Here is a 15677-nt window from a genome sequence, read left to right as displayed (position 1 = left end):
TCTAACAATTGTGAATGCTTCAATTGATGTGTAGAGCAAGCGACAATGGCATTGGGAAGCATTGGGCGATATCATATATTCAAATTACCTAGAAAAAATTATCATTTTTTATGGGTGCATGTCTTATCATTAAAGATGTGGCATTAATATTTATTTAGGCACGCTTATTTATTAAAGTATTTGACAAATATTTATCATTTTGTATACACATGGGCACATGGTTTAAATATTTTATTATTGGACAATGTAATTGGGCACAACTCGACTCTTGGACCACACAACCGCTTTATTCTTTATTTGGACAAAAGCAAACACAAAAGCTAAAGCATGCTTATTGTAAAATTGGGCTATTTTTGAGCTCTGAGATGAATAAATTTATAAATACATACCTTGTGAAGCGCTCACACAAGGCATGGGGGGAGATTGTACCCTTTTTTTTTTTGCCTCATATCGTGCAAGTCTATCTTATTGTGTTTTTTAAAGCTTAAGTAGAGTTCTTTGTTCTTGGGGACCTTTCGACGCTCGATACGTACACATTTAGTATCTGATTTGTGCACCAGCAATTATGTAGCCAAAGGTATCTATAGATCCGGATTTCACATATTCCAATCACTTAAAAAGTTAAGCTCTAAAACTATTACAAATAACTACAACTAGTACTTAAGGCTTAGAATCTCAAAATATCCAAGGCAGTCAACCACTTTGATATGCCACTAGAAAACACACAAGACAAAATACTCACTAAAGAATGAAGGTACCCAACATCATACAACTTGCATTGCTCAAAGATCATACATCCTACATTCTTTAACATCTTGCCAAATCTCAAAAACTCGATCCCATTCCACATAATCTAGCATTGGTCCTGTAAGTGCAACATGCATGAGAGCATCCAAAGTTTTGATCGACATTGATGTTCTTATTGCATCCTTAATCATATTTTGTTGTGAGAAACCTCTTTCACATGCCACAATGCTTGCTGGAATAACAATAATAGCTTGCCAAAGCTTCATCATATTAGGAAAGCTTTCTTTCCATTCTTTCATTGATGAAAATGCTCTCCATGCTTCTTTCATTGTAAACCCTTCACAATTCAAGCTAAGGGTCTTGGTAAACATAAACAACTCTCATTCACAAGCTTTTCTATCAACAAAGGGATGTAATGGCTCATCTCCTTCCTCACATGGTTGAAGATGTTGTACCAACTTATCAAGTCATCTCATAGCATTCTTCTCTCTGATTTCATCATCTTGAGCATAAAAGCATGGGCTAAAAAGCTTTACAACATTAAAGAGCAGAAGATAAAGAAAACAAGCATTTAGACTATCTATCAAACATTGCACATAGTCCATTGCTAGTTGAATGCAAGATTTCAAAGTGCCATCAATGTGTGGTCTTATCATTGGAGTGTTTTGCTTTGCAACATCATTTTTCTTCCCATTAGATGCATCTTGTTTGTCTTTACCTTTAGGAAGCGGCCTATATATCAGGTCATGTCTATGTATATAGCCATCCTTATCAACCATTTTCAAGTATTCTTTTTTAGGACACTCCAAGAACTTAGATAAGTATGTGGTATCTTCTGCAAAATACATGGGTCTAAAAAAGCAATGCTTGAACTTTGATATAACCACACCAATAGCGCTTCCAATATATGTTAGATCCACCATTTCTTCTTGAAATTTTAGACTCAAGAAATTCAATTCTTTTAAAATATCAGCCATCATTATGAATGTAAAACTACACAACAAAATGCCTTGCTTTATTTTACCAATCCATCAACTTTTCATTTTTCCAAGTTGTTAAGAAGGCAGGCATTAAGACAACAAGTCTTTCCATGTCTTGTCCACGTGAAAGCCATATGACTGCATGAATTTGTAACGGTTGATGTGCATCTAATCGCATAATCTCTAAAAGTGACATCAATTCATTGTTTCTTTTAGATGAGTTATTGATCCATGAGTACACTTTGTTTGCTAGCTTCTCTATGAATAGAAGCTCTGGAAATATTTTGCAAGCATCTCCACCAACCAAAGCTTCTCAATGTGTAATACAATGCACTGCTATTAAATTTGGCAAGTCTTTTCTAACAAGCCCAACAACCGTTGTCTTATGTCCAACCATACATGATGCCCCATCAGTTGCCAAGCCAATTCTTTGCTTGGAGAGACCCCTTGCATCAAGAAACCACATCAAAGCATCATAGATGGTCTTTCCTTTTCCATCTATCAGTGTCATAATACCCATAAAACTTGATTGCTTACATCCCACACCTTTGCATGCAAGATAAGTATCATATACTATCAAATGCATCTCAAGACCTCTATATGTACTCTCATCCAACATCACTGAGAAATATGGAGATTCTAGCATAGATACAATTTGCATTTCCAACAACTGACTTGACATTTCCAAAAGGAACTCAATGCTTACATATCAACTTGTATAAGAAGAGTACTCTGTAGTCCTTGGCATATTTGGAACATTTAGAGGCATAGCCAAGTCACAAAGATCTTCAAATGAGGCTGTTGAGTTGTCCTTCTTGGCAACACAATACATTAGTTTCATGGTAATGATGATCCTTGCCTTATTTGCATCATTTATTGATGCAATATGCATTGGAATTGGCTTTGCTTTCTTTTCCACTGCACAAGTGTACTTGGCCATTACCATCTTATGGCCACTAGACAAAGCATGTACCTTGATCGCATCATGTTGCATAGTAATACATCCATCTCCTATACCCCATGGACTGGATACTTTGTACATTTTGCATCATTCACATTTCATAACTCCTTTTTCACCATCCCGCAAAACATATTTGAGCCAATGAGACTTTTCTTTCCATTGGGCTCTGAATTTTCTTATTGAACCTTGTTTTTGCTCTCCTTCGGCATTTGAAGCATTACTTGCATGTCCCAAAGAAGGTTCCCCTTCCAAGCTATGCATATTACTTGCATTTTGAGTGGAGGACGACCTTTCCAAGCCATGCATATCTAAATCCTCTTGCAAATCGTCACTAATATCAAAATCAAGAGGACAAGTAGTAGCTTCCTCAAGAGCCGGAGAGAGGGAGCTACCCAACCAAACATTGCTTTTAGAGGCTTTTGCCTCTTCATTGTTTTGGGAGCCATTGAGAATCTATAATAAAACACATACATTATAAAGCATCAATTTGCATGAATTATTATTATAATGCTTAAAAAAATAAAGCGATAAAGATTAGATCTCGTACCTTGATCTCACAAGCAAGAATATCGTATAGTCAAAGCCCTTTGAGATTATGGATTACCTCCTCTCCACAAAGTCACTAACCACAAAAGCTCACCCTCAATATCCAATCGAAACTCCTATAAGATGAAGACCACATCAAATTTAGATACACGTGTTTACAACCTATAATCATTTAGAGCCCACATACATCTATGGATTACTTATGCAAATCAAAAATCACCAATAATCACCTTATGAGTCTCTTAATATGAGAACTCTACAAGGGCAAACTAGTAGTATAAACAATAAACTCTCACTTATTGAATGATAGCGGCAAGAATCACATAATACATTTCTTCCTTTAGGCACTGTCTTTCTCTATCTTAAGATTAGTGTGAGGCTTGAGCAATTGTTTCTTGATATCAAATATTTCAAAAATAAATTGCCTCTCTCTCTCTCTCTCTCTCTCTCTCTCTCTCTCTCTCTCTCTCTCTCTCTCTCTCTCTCTCTCTCTCAATTAATTCATTACAATTTACAATCGATATAATAAATAAATGTAAATTGTAATAGGCTCATTAAAAATTAAAACCATGGATCATGGAAGGCTAGGGATGGCCACTAGTCTCTAGGGACTCCCTTGGGAAATATGCAGCTTTGGGTAGTGGGCATCAGGCACATCATGCTCTCTCTCTCTCTCTCTCTCTCTCTCTAGATTGATTCGCAACAAGGCCTAAGTCCCACATGACATTGTGCGAGTAGAGCTTGCCACACCGCCCATACTAGTCAAGGCATTATTTCAGACAGTCTGCTTCCTACACAGATTTCAGGATATGGACAGAGATCGCATTGCATATAGAGCATATATGGCATCTCAGGAGATGGCTCGAGTGGGAGATACCACATCATGGTATGCACAGACTAGAGCTTGGTTTGACAGACATGGGCTGGACATTGATAGACTCCCACCTCTTCTATATGATACTCAGGCTCCCACTTACACCCTCTCTCTCTCTGAGAGGAACAGAGTCATCAGACAGGAGATATGGCATATTTATATACAGAGGACATGGGTCAGCCCTGCACAGCCACTGCCATCGAAGATGGCACATTATTATACACAGTTCTTGAGGATATCAGAGCAGGGATTCATAGAGATTCCGAGATATATGCAGATCTATATGCCACATCGATTGAGAGTTCTTATTGGACAGCTCAAGGTATCATCACATCAGCTTATGATTGAGAGTGGCAGAGCCAGTGGCATCCCGCGGGAGGAGAGGATATGCCCCCTTTGCAAATCAGAGGTGGAGAGTGAGGAGCATTTTGTTCTCAGATGCCCGGCATACTCAGAGTTGAGATCTAGATACACATTGAGCAGCTCACTTCAGGGATGTATGACTGATATGGATCAGAGATCATTTGGTCATTTTCTGGGAGAGGCATGGCACATCAGAGAGCAGAGCACACAGCGGGTCCCAGTCAGAGAGGGGCCCACCCAGACGACTATTACACAATTCTTTCAGATAGACAGAGTGAGAGCTACTGTACCAGCCTCTAGCCAGACCTCCGGGCTCACACCTCAGCAGGCTGAGGACCAGCGTACTCGACGCTGCACGAGGATCCGTGGGTTTCGGACCCCACAGCCACACCGATAGGAGATATGGAGGATTCTTGATCTACATCGACAGCAGACTGAGATCCGACGACACTCGACACATTGGATCTCAGAAATCCAGTTTGCTCTTTCTCCACCGCCGATGTACCACATCCTGCATCCAGGAGGGATCACCTGCTATTAGCGACTTCGACGACTGCTACTACATCCCAGGATAGTATATCTCCCTGCATCTGTTACATATACACATCGCACCACTTTATCACAGCCGACAGTTGTTCCCCTATCACAGCCGACATTTGTTCCCCTTTTGTAGCCATTATCTGGAGTACCAGAGCTACATACGCACATACACATACACGACACTTATCACACTCATAGCACCGTATTTTCAGTTTCCAGTTTTTAGCTTTTCATTCAGCACTTTTATTTTGGATAGCTGGACCTCATCAGTTGTATCACAGTTTGTCTCATAGGCCAGTTTTGGTCTTTAGAAGACGTTAATATAACTTTCTTTCTTTCTCTCCATGGATGATTGGACCATTACAATCAAAGTAATAGGTCAAATCATCCTACCTCGCAGTGCCTCCCTCCTGTGGTTGCCCCCCCAACCTCGTTACCTCAGGTAGCAAGCTCCGCCTCCTTGGCGTGCTACCGTAGGTTGCAGCCCATCCGAATCCCCAATCCCCTCATGGCCCATAGGTCGGCCTTTCTTCAAGCACAGCCTAGTAGCTTGCTCTTGCCCGCTCTCTCATCATCGTTGGATGATTCCCCCTACCTCAGCCTCCAAGCTCCCCCTTCTCCCCCTCCACAAACCCTGCCAAGCTGCCGCAATAGTGCCGCTACCTCCCCTTCTTCCCCATCCTCGGATGATGGATCATTGTCACGGCTCGCTTCCCCTTCTCCCCCATCCTCGTCTCTATTGGCAATAGGCTGTGTTGTTGTAGCAACCCATGGGACAGGGGTTGGCAGTAAGCAGTAGGCAGTAGGTAGCAGGCGACCAGACCAGCAGAGCAGGGCCTAGGGGTTGTCTGTCCTCGTCGGCTTCAACAAAGACCGTGATATGGTATACCTCATGGACATTGAAATTTGAACCTTAGTGACCTACGGGTTCTCTCCAGAGTCTAGATCCCCCTTTCACATTCGACATCAAAAGTTATCAATCTATCACCATTAATCGAGGTGCAAGTGCCAAGAGGTAATCTAGTTTGAACTTGGCAATGTGGCATAATGCATCCACTTGCATCATGTAACAGAATTGAACTCAGGAGTCACTGTCAAGAGTCAGTTCAAGACTGAACATACCTTACATGAGGTAGACCATAGTCCAGGGGCCAAGGGGCTCTTGAGTCTTGAGTCTCAATGCTCACTACTCCAAACTTCAAAGGCTCAATCTGTGGGTCATCAGGCGTACCATGTGGCATGTACCTCAATGGGAAAGTTGGAACTTGGAACTTGGAACCCTAAGAATCAGAACGATAGTACATACTATAGACTACAACATATTGTTGCAAAAACCAAGAAAACAAAATCCAAGAAAATGACAAACATTTCGAAAAGAGGTCCATGTAGGCTTTGGGAACTGGGTAATGGTTCAAGCAATGGGCAATGGGCATCCCAAGTTAATTAGTAACTTGTATCAAATTCAACTTGCAATTTTTAACTCTACCCATCAAAATGACGCCCATGTGAAATATATACACTTCAATAGTGACGGGCATATTAAAATAATGAAAGTAAAATACGTTCTATAGACCTAAAAACGTGCATGATGTCCTTCAAAAAGCAGGCTTGCATCCACCCATCCAAACTTCAAAGGCGTCCAAGTTCCAACTTCAATCTTCCAAACAAAGGGCAAATAAGAATCCTAAATTTCTATGGATTTCCTTGGGAATGTTGAAAGTCTACCCAGCTTGAAGGACACACAAAGATTTCAAGGAAATGTCAATGGAAATTGGAATGCCATAGATATGGATTGCCTGTTCCGAAACAAGTTCATGGTTTATAATTTCTCCTCTCACGTAACACGCTCTCCCCACCTTTGACAAGGTCCAATTGAGCAAGGATGCGAAGGGGATCCTAGATATTTCATAAAAAGGATAATAGGACTTTCATATCCCTTTTCATAATAGATATTTCCACTTGATGATGTAATCACCTTTGGACGATATAGTAATTCTCTACTTTTGCTCTCTTTGATTGACTGTGATTATGTTTGTTCTGAGTATATATAAAGTTTGAAACTTTCATAATTAGAAGTTTGGGTATCTATCCTTCACTCCGTACGCTTTCTTGTCGACTGGTGAATACTCACTCCCAAGCACGTAGCACCTCCTCTGGTTTCTTATGTTCTCGGGGAAGTATTGCAACCCGCCTTCACGTTTATGGACCTCACCCATCACTTGATTATGCATACAGAAACTCTTATATGAACAATATTAGCTTGTGATTCTCCACACTTGTAGAGGCTGAAAAGATAGGCATAGTTGTGTGCCAAACTGAATTGCAAGTAGGTAATCAGCAAGATTGTTTTACTAAACTTGTTGTATATGCATGAAACTGATGGAGGCTTACCATCTATCTTAATAATGATAAGGTACAAATTTGACTGCTGGTAGCTTGAAAGAATCATAGTTGTTTATTCCATACTTCAGTTTATAAAAAAACGCTTACAAGTACGGGCTTGCATAGGTTAGTGCAAAATGGGATGCGAGGTAAATATCCATATAAGTTGCAGGTATAATGGCAGTAGTGCATAATGGTCGAACACATAACTACAAAGCTTGTGCTAAGGGATATGAAGAAGGGTCCTTGTCTCAACGAGAAGTATCAACAAGTAGTCTAGTGTGTGTGTGTGTGAGAGGGGGGGGGGGGGGGGGATCAGTTGGAATGCTCTCTCTCTTCTTCCTCCTCAAGCAGCTGTGTTGTGGGAGATGCTCGCCGCCTCGAAAGCATGTCACGTACGACCGGGCGGAGCTTCTCCTTGAGCTTGATAAGCCCAAAGAACAGGAACCTGTACAGGACAGCCATGCCTGCCAGTATAAGCAAGTCCACCCACTTGGAGAACCTTTTCACTTGGAAAGTGTCCCTTAATATGGACTCCCCTGTTATCGGTGCTGCACCCTCCACATTGCTTTCAAACTGCAAACCTGCAAAGTCATTTTTGTAGAATCCCTGTTCCAGTCACCCAACACCAAGCTCCAGTCACATTTCTTCCAAAATGCTCAGCTAAAATTATTTGTTGGACACTCAATTAGTTTAAAGGCTACATTTTTAAATTGATTTTTGATTGCTAACCATTCACAAGTTTTTGAAATTTTCTTATGTGGGAAAAGGGGCTCTCTTTGTCCTTGTTTTTTGCTTACAGTTCAACATCATGAGCTTCTGCTCATAGGTCACGCACATGATCGACTGCGGTGACCAGTCGCCATTGTTTTTTGCTTACAGTTCAACATCATGAGCTTCTGCTCATAGGTCACGCGCATGATCGACTGTGGTGACGAGTTGCCATGGTTTCCTAAACCTAACATGGTGAATTGAAAAGCTCAATAGGCACACATGATCAACCGGCAAACGAGTGCAGTTACTGGAGAGTAGATGCCTCGGAAACTGCTTTTGTCAAAGGCAACTAATAAATCCGTGCCACATGTCCAGTCATTGCTAGCTACCATAGTAAGTGGGGTTAACACACTCTCTACCTGCAGTAATTGGGGACAGTCCAGTTAACTGGGATGCTGCAGAATATTCCATGACACGTCAAGTCAGGTACCACAGTGACCCTTGCAGAATCTCATAATGTCGTCATAATTCAGAATGTGGGAATTATAGTGGAAATATGTCTAAGACTTCTTGTGTTTGCCATATTCATCAATAGACGCATACTTCACACAAAGAGTGGAGTATGTGATTGCAGAAACTGTGCTAAATCAAGTCCAATCAGAATTTACTTTAATTCTAATTGGCAGAATAAACCAATCATATGTAAACGATACTCAAATCACTGGAGTTTCCAGTCAGTCCCATGGCACAGTACAAAAAGACAGATCCTTTAGTTACCAGAGAATTGGCAAGTGAAATATCCCGTTAAACAATGATACGAAAATGCTTGCGCATCAGTAGAAGCTTGTTTCACAATAACTCGGCTAATAATAGCATGCCTCAGTAGCATGACCCTCTTTAAAGTGACGACATACCTGATTAGCATAGGTGTGAAAAGCCACGTAGGACATTGGATATCTCCAGAATGGCTTAGGAATGTCATGAGGCAGACGGAAAAACCCACCATTGAGCATGAACACACCCTGAAGAACATAAGATTCAAATCAGAGATTTGTATGTTTAGCACTCATTCTATGCTTAGCCGAGAGATTTATATGTCTAGCACTCATTTGTGTGTCCATAGCAAATCCAATTGCAGGCATCACCTGAATCCCTGCTCCTGTAATTATGCCTAGTAAGAAGTCGGGAACAATACTTGCAACCATCATCATCAAGCTCTCCACCACAAGCATGCAAGTGTAGAGGGTCAGGACAAAATAGGCAAAATGATCAAACCCATGATGCAGATCAACCAAGAAGTATGCTATGGCTCCAGGCAGTGCCGATATTAAGAACAGGTAGGGGCTGGAAGAAAGGGTGTTGGCAACTACAAAACTGGCCACTCCATAATGACCATTTAACCTCTCCCTGTCAAAGACCTGGAAAACAGTAAGGACACCATTGAAAAACGTGTACAAATTGATCAATACAGAGCAAAGTAAACATTAAAACCTCTTTTGATACAGACAAATGTAGGAATAACGGGATGAATTCAATTTAAATACTGAAGTTGCCAGAATGCAAATGCCACCTTCATATCCTCCACAAAGGCTGGAAAACCCCCAATTGCCATGAAAGTGAGAAAAGCTGCCACAAACATCAACATTGCGCCTCGTGCCTGCCAACATCAGGTCCAATGAATGCTCTTTTAGTGTATTAAAGTGGCATAAAAACAAATATACAGGCCACCAGAGTGTAATTGTTGTCACGGTGTCTATGTTGATTATACAAAACGTTTAGTCCTTGAGATGCTTTAATAGATGACAAAGCTTACTGAAGCACACCTGAATAGCACTAAAGCTAGTTCCAACTTTGTAGAAGATAGTGCCCACACAAATGCATAATGCAATGTATATGGCAAGTCTTAGCCAGTAGTACCCAAGGTCTCTATACATATTCTTGAATGATCTGATCGTCAGAACTCGAACTTGGATAAAGAAGTTCGCATGGTCTGATGAAGTTTGCAAAGGTGCTCCTTGCTGCACAGTATCAGCAGATGTGTCACAATGCAGCGAGGCTGAAAACAGTAATTGGAGGACAAATGCGGTGTGCCATTGTTAACAGAGAACTGGCATGCATAATTAGAACACAAGTTTGGATTCAAACAAAGACTGCTTCAGAGCAACTGAGAAACCACTTATTTAGTTTTTATAGCTCACAACTTTAATAGGCATGACAGATAGCATCTTGAAACATAGAAACACTATGAATGATATCTGTCATAGTTTGACTTACTAGCTCTGCTACTGAAAGAATAACTACAACTAATCCGTACCAGCGTGGACAATTCATTCACACAGTTTGTAACCTCCAAAGCTGTATCAGATGCGGCATAAGCTTTAACAAGAGTGTCTATGACCTGCTTTGTTCTGAGCTTCACTCCTGGAGCACCTTCCTCAATATCCTACAGGAATCAGTTTTAAAAAATTCAGGACAAGAGTATTGTTGACACGAGGTACCATAAATAGCTTTGAAAGGCAGCCAAAACATTACTTGCTCAAAGTCTTCGTTGATGGTTCGAAGATAGTGATCAGATGGATTTCGTAAAGGTGGGCAAGGGAAACCATTTGAAGAGAAGAACTGCAGAAACAAGAAGATTCATCAGTGATAATACTGCACATTGGTGACTAACTCTGTGTCTCTGATTAAAATTTGGGACCTAAATAACAACATAGAAGGCAGTCATTGCTGTTTGAGATGGGCCCTTGCCTGGAAAAGGCAATAAGGATGTTGTCTTTAAGAAACAAGATCATTTGCAGGAGCTACCAGTGAAAACAAAATTAGCTGTTAGTCGTACCTCTCGTGCCTCTGCTGCAGCTCCAAAATAGATGGTCTTTCCTCTTGAAAGCAAGCATAGGGAGTTGAATAGCTCAAAAACGTCACTGCTGGGCTGATGAATTGAGGCAATGATAGTCCTTCCACCCAGTGCTAGATGCCTCAACCGATTGATCACATGAAATGCAGCAGCACTGTCCCATCAAATTATAACATTCTCTAATCAGCAACACAGCTCTTGAACTTACACATGAAGGAACTGCTATACAATAAGATTCGTGTCATCTTATAATCAATGACACAAATTGCTCAATTCTTTCCAAATAGAATCCTTCTACCTATCCAATCCACTCGTAGGTTCATCAAGGAAGAGCAATGGAGGCCTTGTCAGTAGCTCAATGGCAATGCTGACTCTTCTTTTCTCACCTCCGCTCAGTCCCCTTGCTCTCCATCCTCCAATTTGTGTGTTGACTGCCCCATGCAGACCCATGTCTTTGATTGTGCTGTCAGCCCTCTCTCTTTTCTCTTCAATGGACATACTGCTGGGAAGCTGCAGTTGTGCGGAATAAAACACTGCTTCTCTCACTGTTAGAGTGGCCATGAGGACATCATCTTGCGTGACATAAGCCTGTAGCAGCCAAGCGACATGAGAATCCTCATCACATGTTAGAACTGCAGTTCAGAAGTAAATCGTAAGCGTAAAACTCAGCCAGATTAGAAGTGACTTGCAACAAATATGCAAATCCAGAAGTGATTATTTGATAACAAACGTGTTGATTTTGACAACTTGAACAGCCAGGTACATCAAATGTGTACTTTGAGACTATGTAATGCATGAGGAGCCAGAGAGGTAATCAGTTAAAATCTAAGCTAAATGAATGCTGCGCCAAGCTGAAATACAGCAGAATTACACACATAGCTTGGCAGACTTACAGAGTTTCCATAGGATAATGATTGCCGTCTTCCGTTCACTAAAATTTCTCCCGTCTGTTTAGTATTGTGAGAAAGCCTCCCTGCGATATTTAAAGAAAGATAAGCACCTATACAGGTTGAGATGAAGCCAGACGGGTATGTTCTTCACTCAAAGCAAGCCTGCAGTGTCCTGGTTTATAGCTTGTTAAAACCGTTGAAAGGGAAACCTGATACGCAGTGCTGGAAGAGGGGTTTCTCAGAAACAAAATGACTACAGGAGGGGTTATTTGATTATCCTTGTCTAGCATATCTGTATGGATTCGGTGATGCAAGAGGGGGATAACTCCACGCCCAAATTTAGAAGAGCAAAGTCATAACGAACGCAATCAGTGTTCGGGAAAAAGGACATACCAATGATGCAATGGGGAACTGTCCAAATTTTGCCAACCAGACCATTGTTTTCACCATTGGACAAGAAAATTAGCAGTGGGATCAATCAAAAAAGTGTCCCATCGTTTAACCAAGAGGAAACAGAAATCTCTTAAATGTAAAATTCTGTGGATTGGGGAGGGATTTACCAATGAGTGGGATGGGGAGTTGTCCAATTTTCTGTTTGCCCAATAAAAAAATATTTGGTACACACCATTTCAGCTCACTGCAAATACGATGCAACAAGAGAGCAATAGGGAAAGAACAGAGGGAGAGTGAAAGAAGGGGAGACGGATTGTTGATGGGTTCAATTGAAAACTTTGATACGCACCGTTTTAATATCCATGCATTTAATGACCAAATCAGCACTTGGAAAAGAAAAGAGAGAGTGAAACAGAGTCCAGACGGTTGTTGGGTCCAATTGACAACTTTGATACACACAATTTCAGCTCAATGCCAAAGCAAATGAAACAAGTCAGCAATGGGCAAAGAACAGAGAGAGAGTGGACTGTGGAAGAATGGGAGACAGAATGTTGATGGGTTCAATCGCAGAGCGGTGCGTCCCGAGCACACTACAGGGAAGACAACCCTTTTTCTCGCATGGGAAATGTCAAAAACTTCTTGTGAATGCACAAAGAAACATAAAATCTCTGATACATACTATTCCAGCTGAATGCTATGTTACAGGTGAGAGTCGAGACAATGGAAAAGAACAAAGAGAATGAAAAAGAAGGGAAAACAGAGCACCTGCACAGGCCATTTCAGCTCTAACTCCATGCAAATGCAATAAGTCAACGTCTTGTGAGGATGTGAAACAGGGTTAGAGGAGAACAAAAGCCAACAGAAACAGGGTTACCTGCCAGTGTGTCCAGTAGAGTGGACTTTCCCGATCCGGAAGGACCCATGATAGCCATGATTTGGCCCGGCTCTGCAAAACCAGTCAGGCCATGCAGCAGGGCCCTGGATTTTTCGTTCTTGGCGGGGGAAGGCACGGTGACCCACAAGTCCTTCCAGGATAGAGCGACACCAGGGGCGCTAAATCGAGAGACTCCGCGGCCAATGCCATTGCGTGTCGCATTGGGATTGGATGGCAAGGACCCGTTATCATCTTTGCTCTGCTGGGGAAGGCTTTCCGGAACAGGAAAGCTCAGGGGGTGCGAGAAGAGCTGCTGGGCGGCGGCAGTGCGGGAGAGGAGGAGATAGTCGGATGAGGAAGTTCCCGGCGACGGAGGTCCGTGACGGGGGGTTTCCCGATCGGGGAGAGGATCCATTACCCCGGGTGCTGACGGAGGAATTGACGGAAGATTAAGGGAAAACTCTCGCCCCCAGAAATCGGGAGCGACAGGAGATTGACGGGTCACTGTCCACGAGGAGAACTAAGAACTCCAGAGCTGTGACAACTTCAGTTTGACGGGTAATGTGGGTGAGTCTATGCCTATGAATACGCAACACATAATCCCTGTTAGTTCTCGATTATTTAATCTCATATTGTTTAGATTCTCACAAAGCCTGCACATCAAGAGAAAACATATATTCTTTCAAGGAGAGATTTGATTGGAATTAGTATTTTCAAAAAGATTTAAAAGTAGAATCAATCTAGAATCACATAATCCAAAATACTACGACAATTTAAATCAGCACAATCCTCTTACGTGCAAGAAACAATAGTAATCAAAATTAGAATCATCATATATTTTTATATATTCTATACAATTAGATATATCTAACCCAAAGACAAAAAAAAAGCTATATCCAACCGGCACGCAATCCCCCAACCTATAACTCAAACCAAAACATCACTCTTCAACATGAATGCGCAATAAACTATAAAACGTTAGGATTCTTAAATCAATGAACTATTCTCTATAGATTACAAGACATAATAAGTATTTCTATATATCAAACCTCAAGAAAGAAGCAATATACTTAAAAATAAAAATGTATTTAATATTTACAAACTCTTGAAAAGAGAAAGAATACACAATATTATTCCAATCCATAGCAAGTTCCTAGACATTGAAACACATTTTACAAAAAATATTACTCTTTGATACGTATTACATTGCAAAAATCAATGAAGTTTTCTCTCTAGATTGCAAGTCATAATAATTATATCTATAAATAAACTATAGATATAGATCAATGTTTACAAACTCTTTAAAAGAGAGAAGAATGCATCACCCCCAATAAATTGAACCAAACACTGGAGAGAGAGAGAGTGAGAGAGGGAGAGGGAGAGAGAGAATATTACAATTAGACCATAGAATTAGAAAATATTACTCACATGCATTACACCATAAAAATGAATATCAAGAGTCAAGAAAGAAACATCACACCACACTGTAGATACCCAATACAGTTTACTCAATCCAGTCTCGTTACAAAAAAAGATAGCACACATTATCACAAAAAAAGCAGTGGCCCAAGCATTTCAATATCTTCATAAGCGAGACAACAATAGATCATAACCTTCATCCAAATGTTGAAGAGAGAAACAGAGAGTGAGTGAGTGAGTGAGAGAGAGAGGTGAATATTACAATTAGAGAATATTACTCTCGCGTGCGCTACACTACAAAAATAAAAAAAGTTGTATCCACATTGCAAGACATGATAATTCTTTATGCAGATCAAACCTCAAGAAAGAGGTATCACATCGTTACATTAAAACCAATATAAGCTTCACAAAAAGGAAGCACACATCATCACAAAAAAAACATTGGTCCAAGCACTTCCAAGTAAGATATAAGCGAGACGATAATAGATCATAAGCCTCAGCCAAACAAATCCTCCTCAATTGGGACCATTCATTTGACGACTCAATTGTTGTAGCAAGGCATTGAACCTATTAACATTCATTTGGAACTGCAAAAACGGTAGTCGACAACCCCTTTGGCAAATCATAGGCTTGCGGTCATCTCCAAGCCCCCAAAACGATGCCCACATATCATTCAACAACAAATTCATCAACCTACTTGTCTCAGAGACAATTGTTGAAAGTTCCCTCACTTCACCATCCAAACCGCTCGAGACTTGTTGAAGAACACTTTGGGTGTGCTTTGTCTCGCACACAACACCATACAAACCCTTAGCTTGTTCATGCAACTCTGCAGAGTAAATAGCAAGTGCATGATCGATACGTGTGGATAAACTCGTCTGCAATTCCATCAACTTATTGATCTTAGTCTCGAGGCATTTAAACTCCAAAGAACTTGAAGCAGCCTTTGTGTTTCTTCGGATCGTTGATGTCCTTGTGGATTTACTAACATGCCCTCCCTGTTGCCTCGCCACTTCTTTCATCTTTCGCACATTAACTTTATTCACTCTATTAAACTCCACATTTTGGTTACAACAAAATACACAAATGACTATCTCCCCAAAAAGAACAAAATACCTTGGTGAAAATACAATTATTAGA

General features: G+C 40.9%; 1 protein-coding gene across 1 annotated transcript; it reads right to left on the bottom strand.

The window, feature by feature from the left end:
- Nucleotides 1-7447: 7447 nt before the first annotated feature.
- On the bottom strand, nucleotides 7448-13684 carry LOC148041605 (ABC transporter G family member 1-like). The gene is made up of 11 exons (XM_087680876.1): nucleotides 13119-13684; nucleotides 11855-11934; nucleotides 11260-11549; nucleotides 10944-11115; nucleotides 10640-10726; nucleotides 10422-10550; nucleotides 9931-10125; nucleotides 9678-9764; nucleotides 9253-9525; nucleotides 9022-9129; nucleotides 7448-8002 (listed from the first exon to the last, which is right to left on the bottom strand). The coding sequence occupies exons 1-11, from the start codon at nucleotides 13531-13533 to the stop codon at nucleotides 7709-7711; spliced, it is 2130 nt and encodes a 709-aa protein (XP_087537002.1). The 5' UTR covers nucleotides 13534-13684; the 3' UTR covers nucleotides 7448-7708.
- Nucleotides 13685-15677: the final 1993 nt, after the last annotated feature.

Source organism: Lygodium microphyllum, chromosome 1 (genome assembly GCF_053477565.2).
Source record: "Lygodium microphyllum isolate KBCC chromosome 1, Lygodium_microphyllum_v1.1.10, whole genome shotgun sequence".
Classification (NCBI taxonomy): Eukaryota; Viridiplantae; Streptophyta; class Polypodiopsida; order Schizaeales; family Lygodiaceae; genus Lygodium; species Lygodium microphyllum.
Note: the sequence above shows the minus strand (reverse complement) of the source record. Positions and strands in the feature narration are given on the sequence as shown.

What these genes read in the sequence shown, in the direction of transcription:
- LOC148041605 (XM_087680876.1), bottom strand. Translation starts at nt 13,533, where the DNA reads ATGGATCCTCTCCCCGATCGGGAAACCCCCCGTCACGGACCTCCGTCG. An exon ending in CCTACGAGTGGATTGGATAG is followed by an intron (nt 11,116 to 11,259) that starts GTAGAAGGATTC and finishes TTGATGGGACAG; the next exon opens with TGCTGCTGCATTTCATGTGA. An exon ending in CTGCAGCAGAGGCACGAGAG is followed by an intron (nt 10,727 to 10,943) that starts GTACGACTAACA and finishes TTGTTTCTGCAG; the next exon opens with TTCTTCTCTTCAAATGGTTT.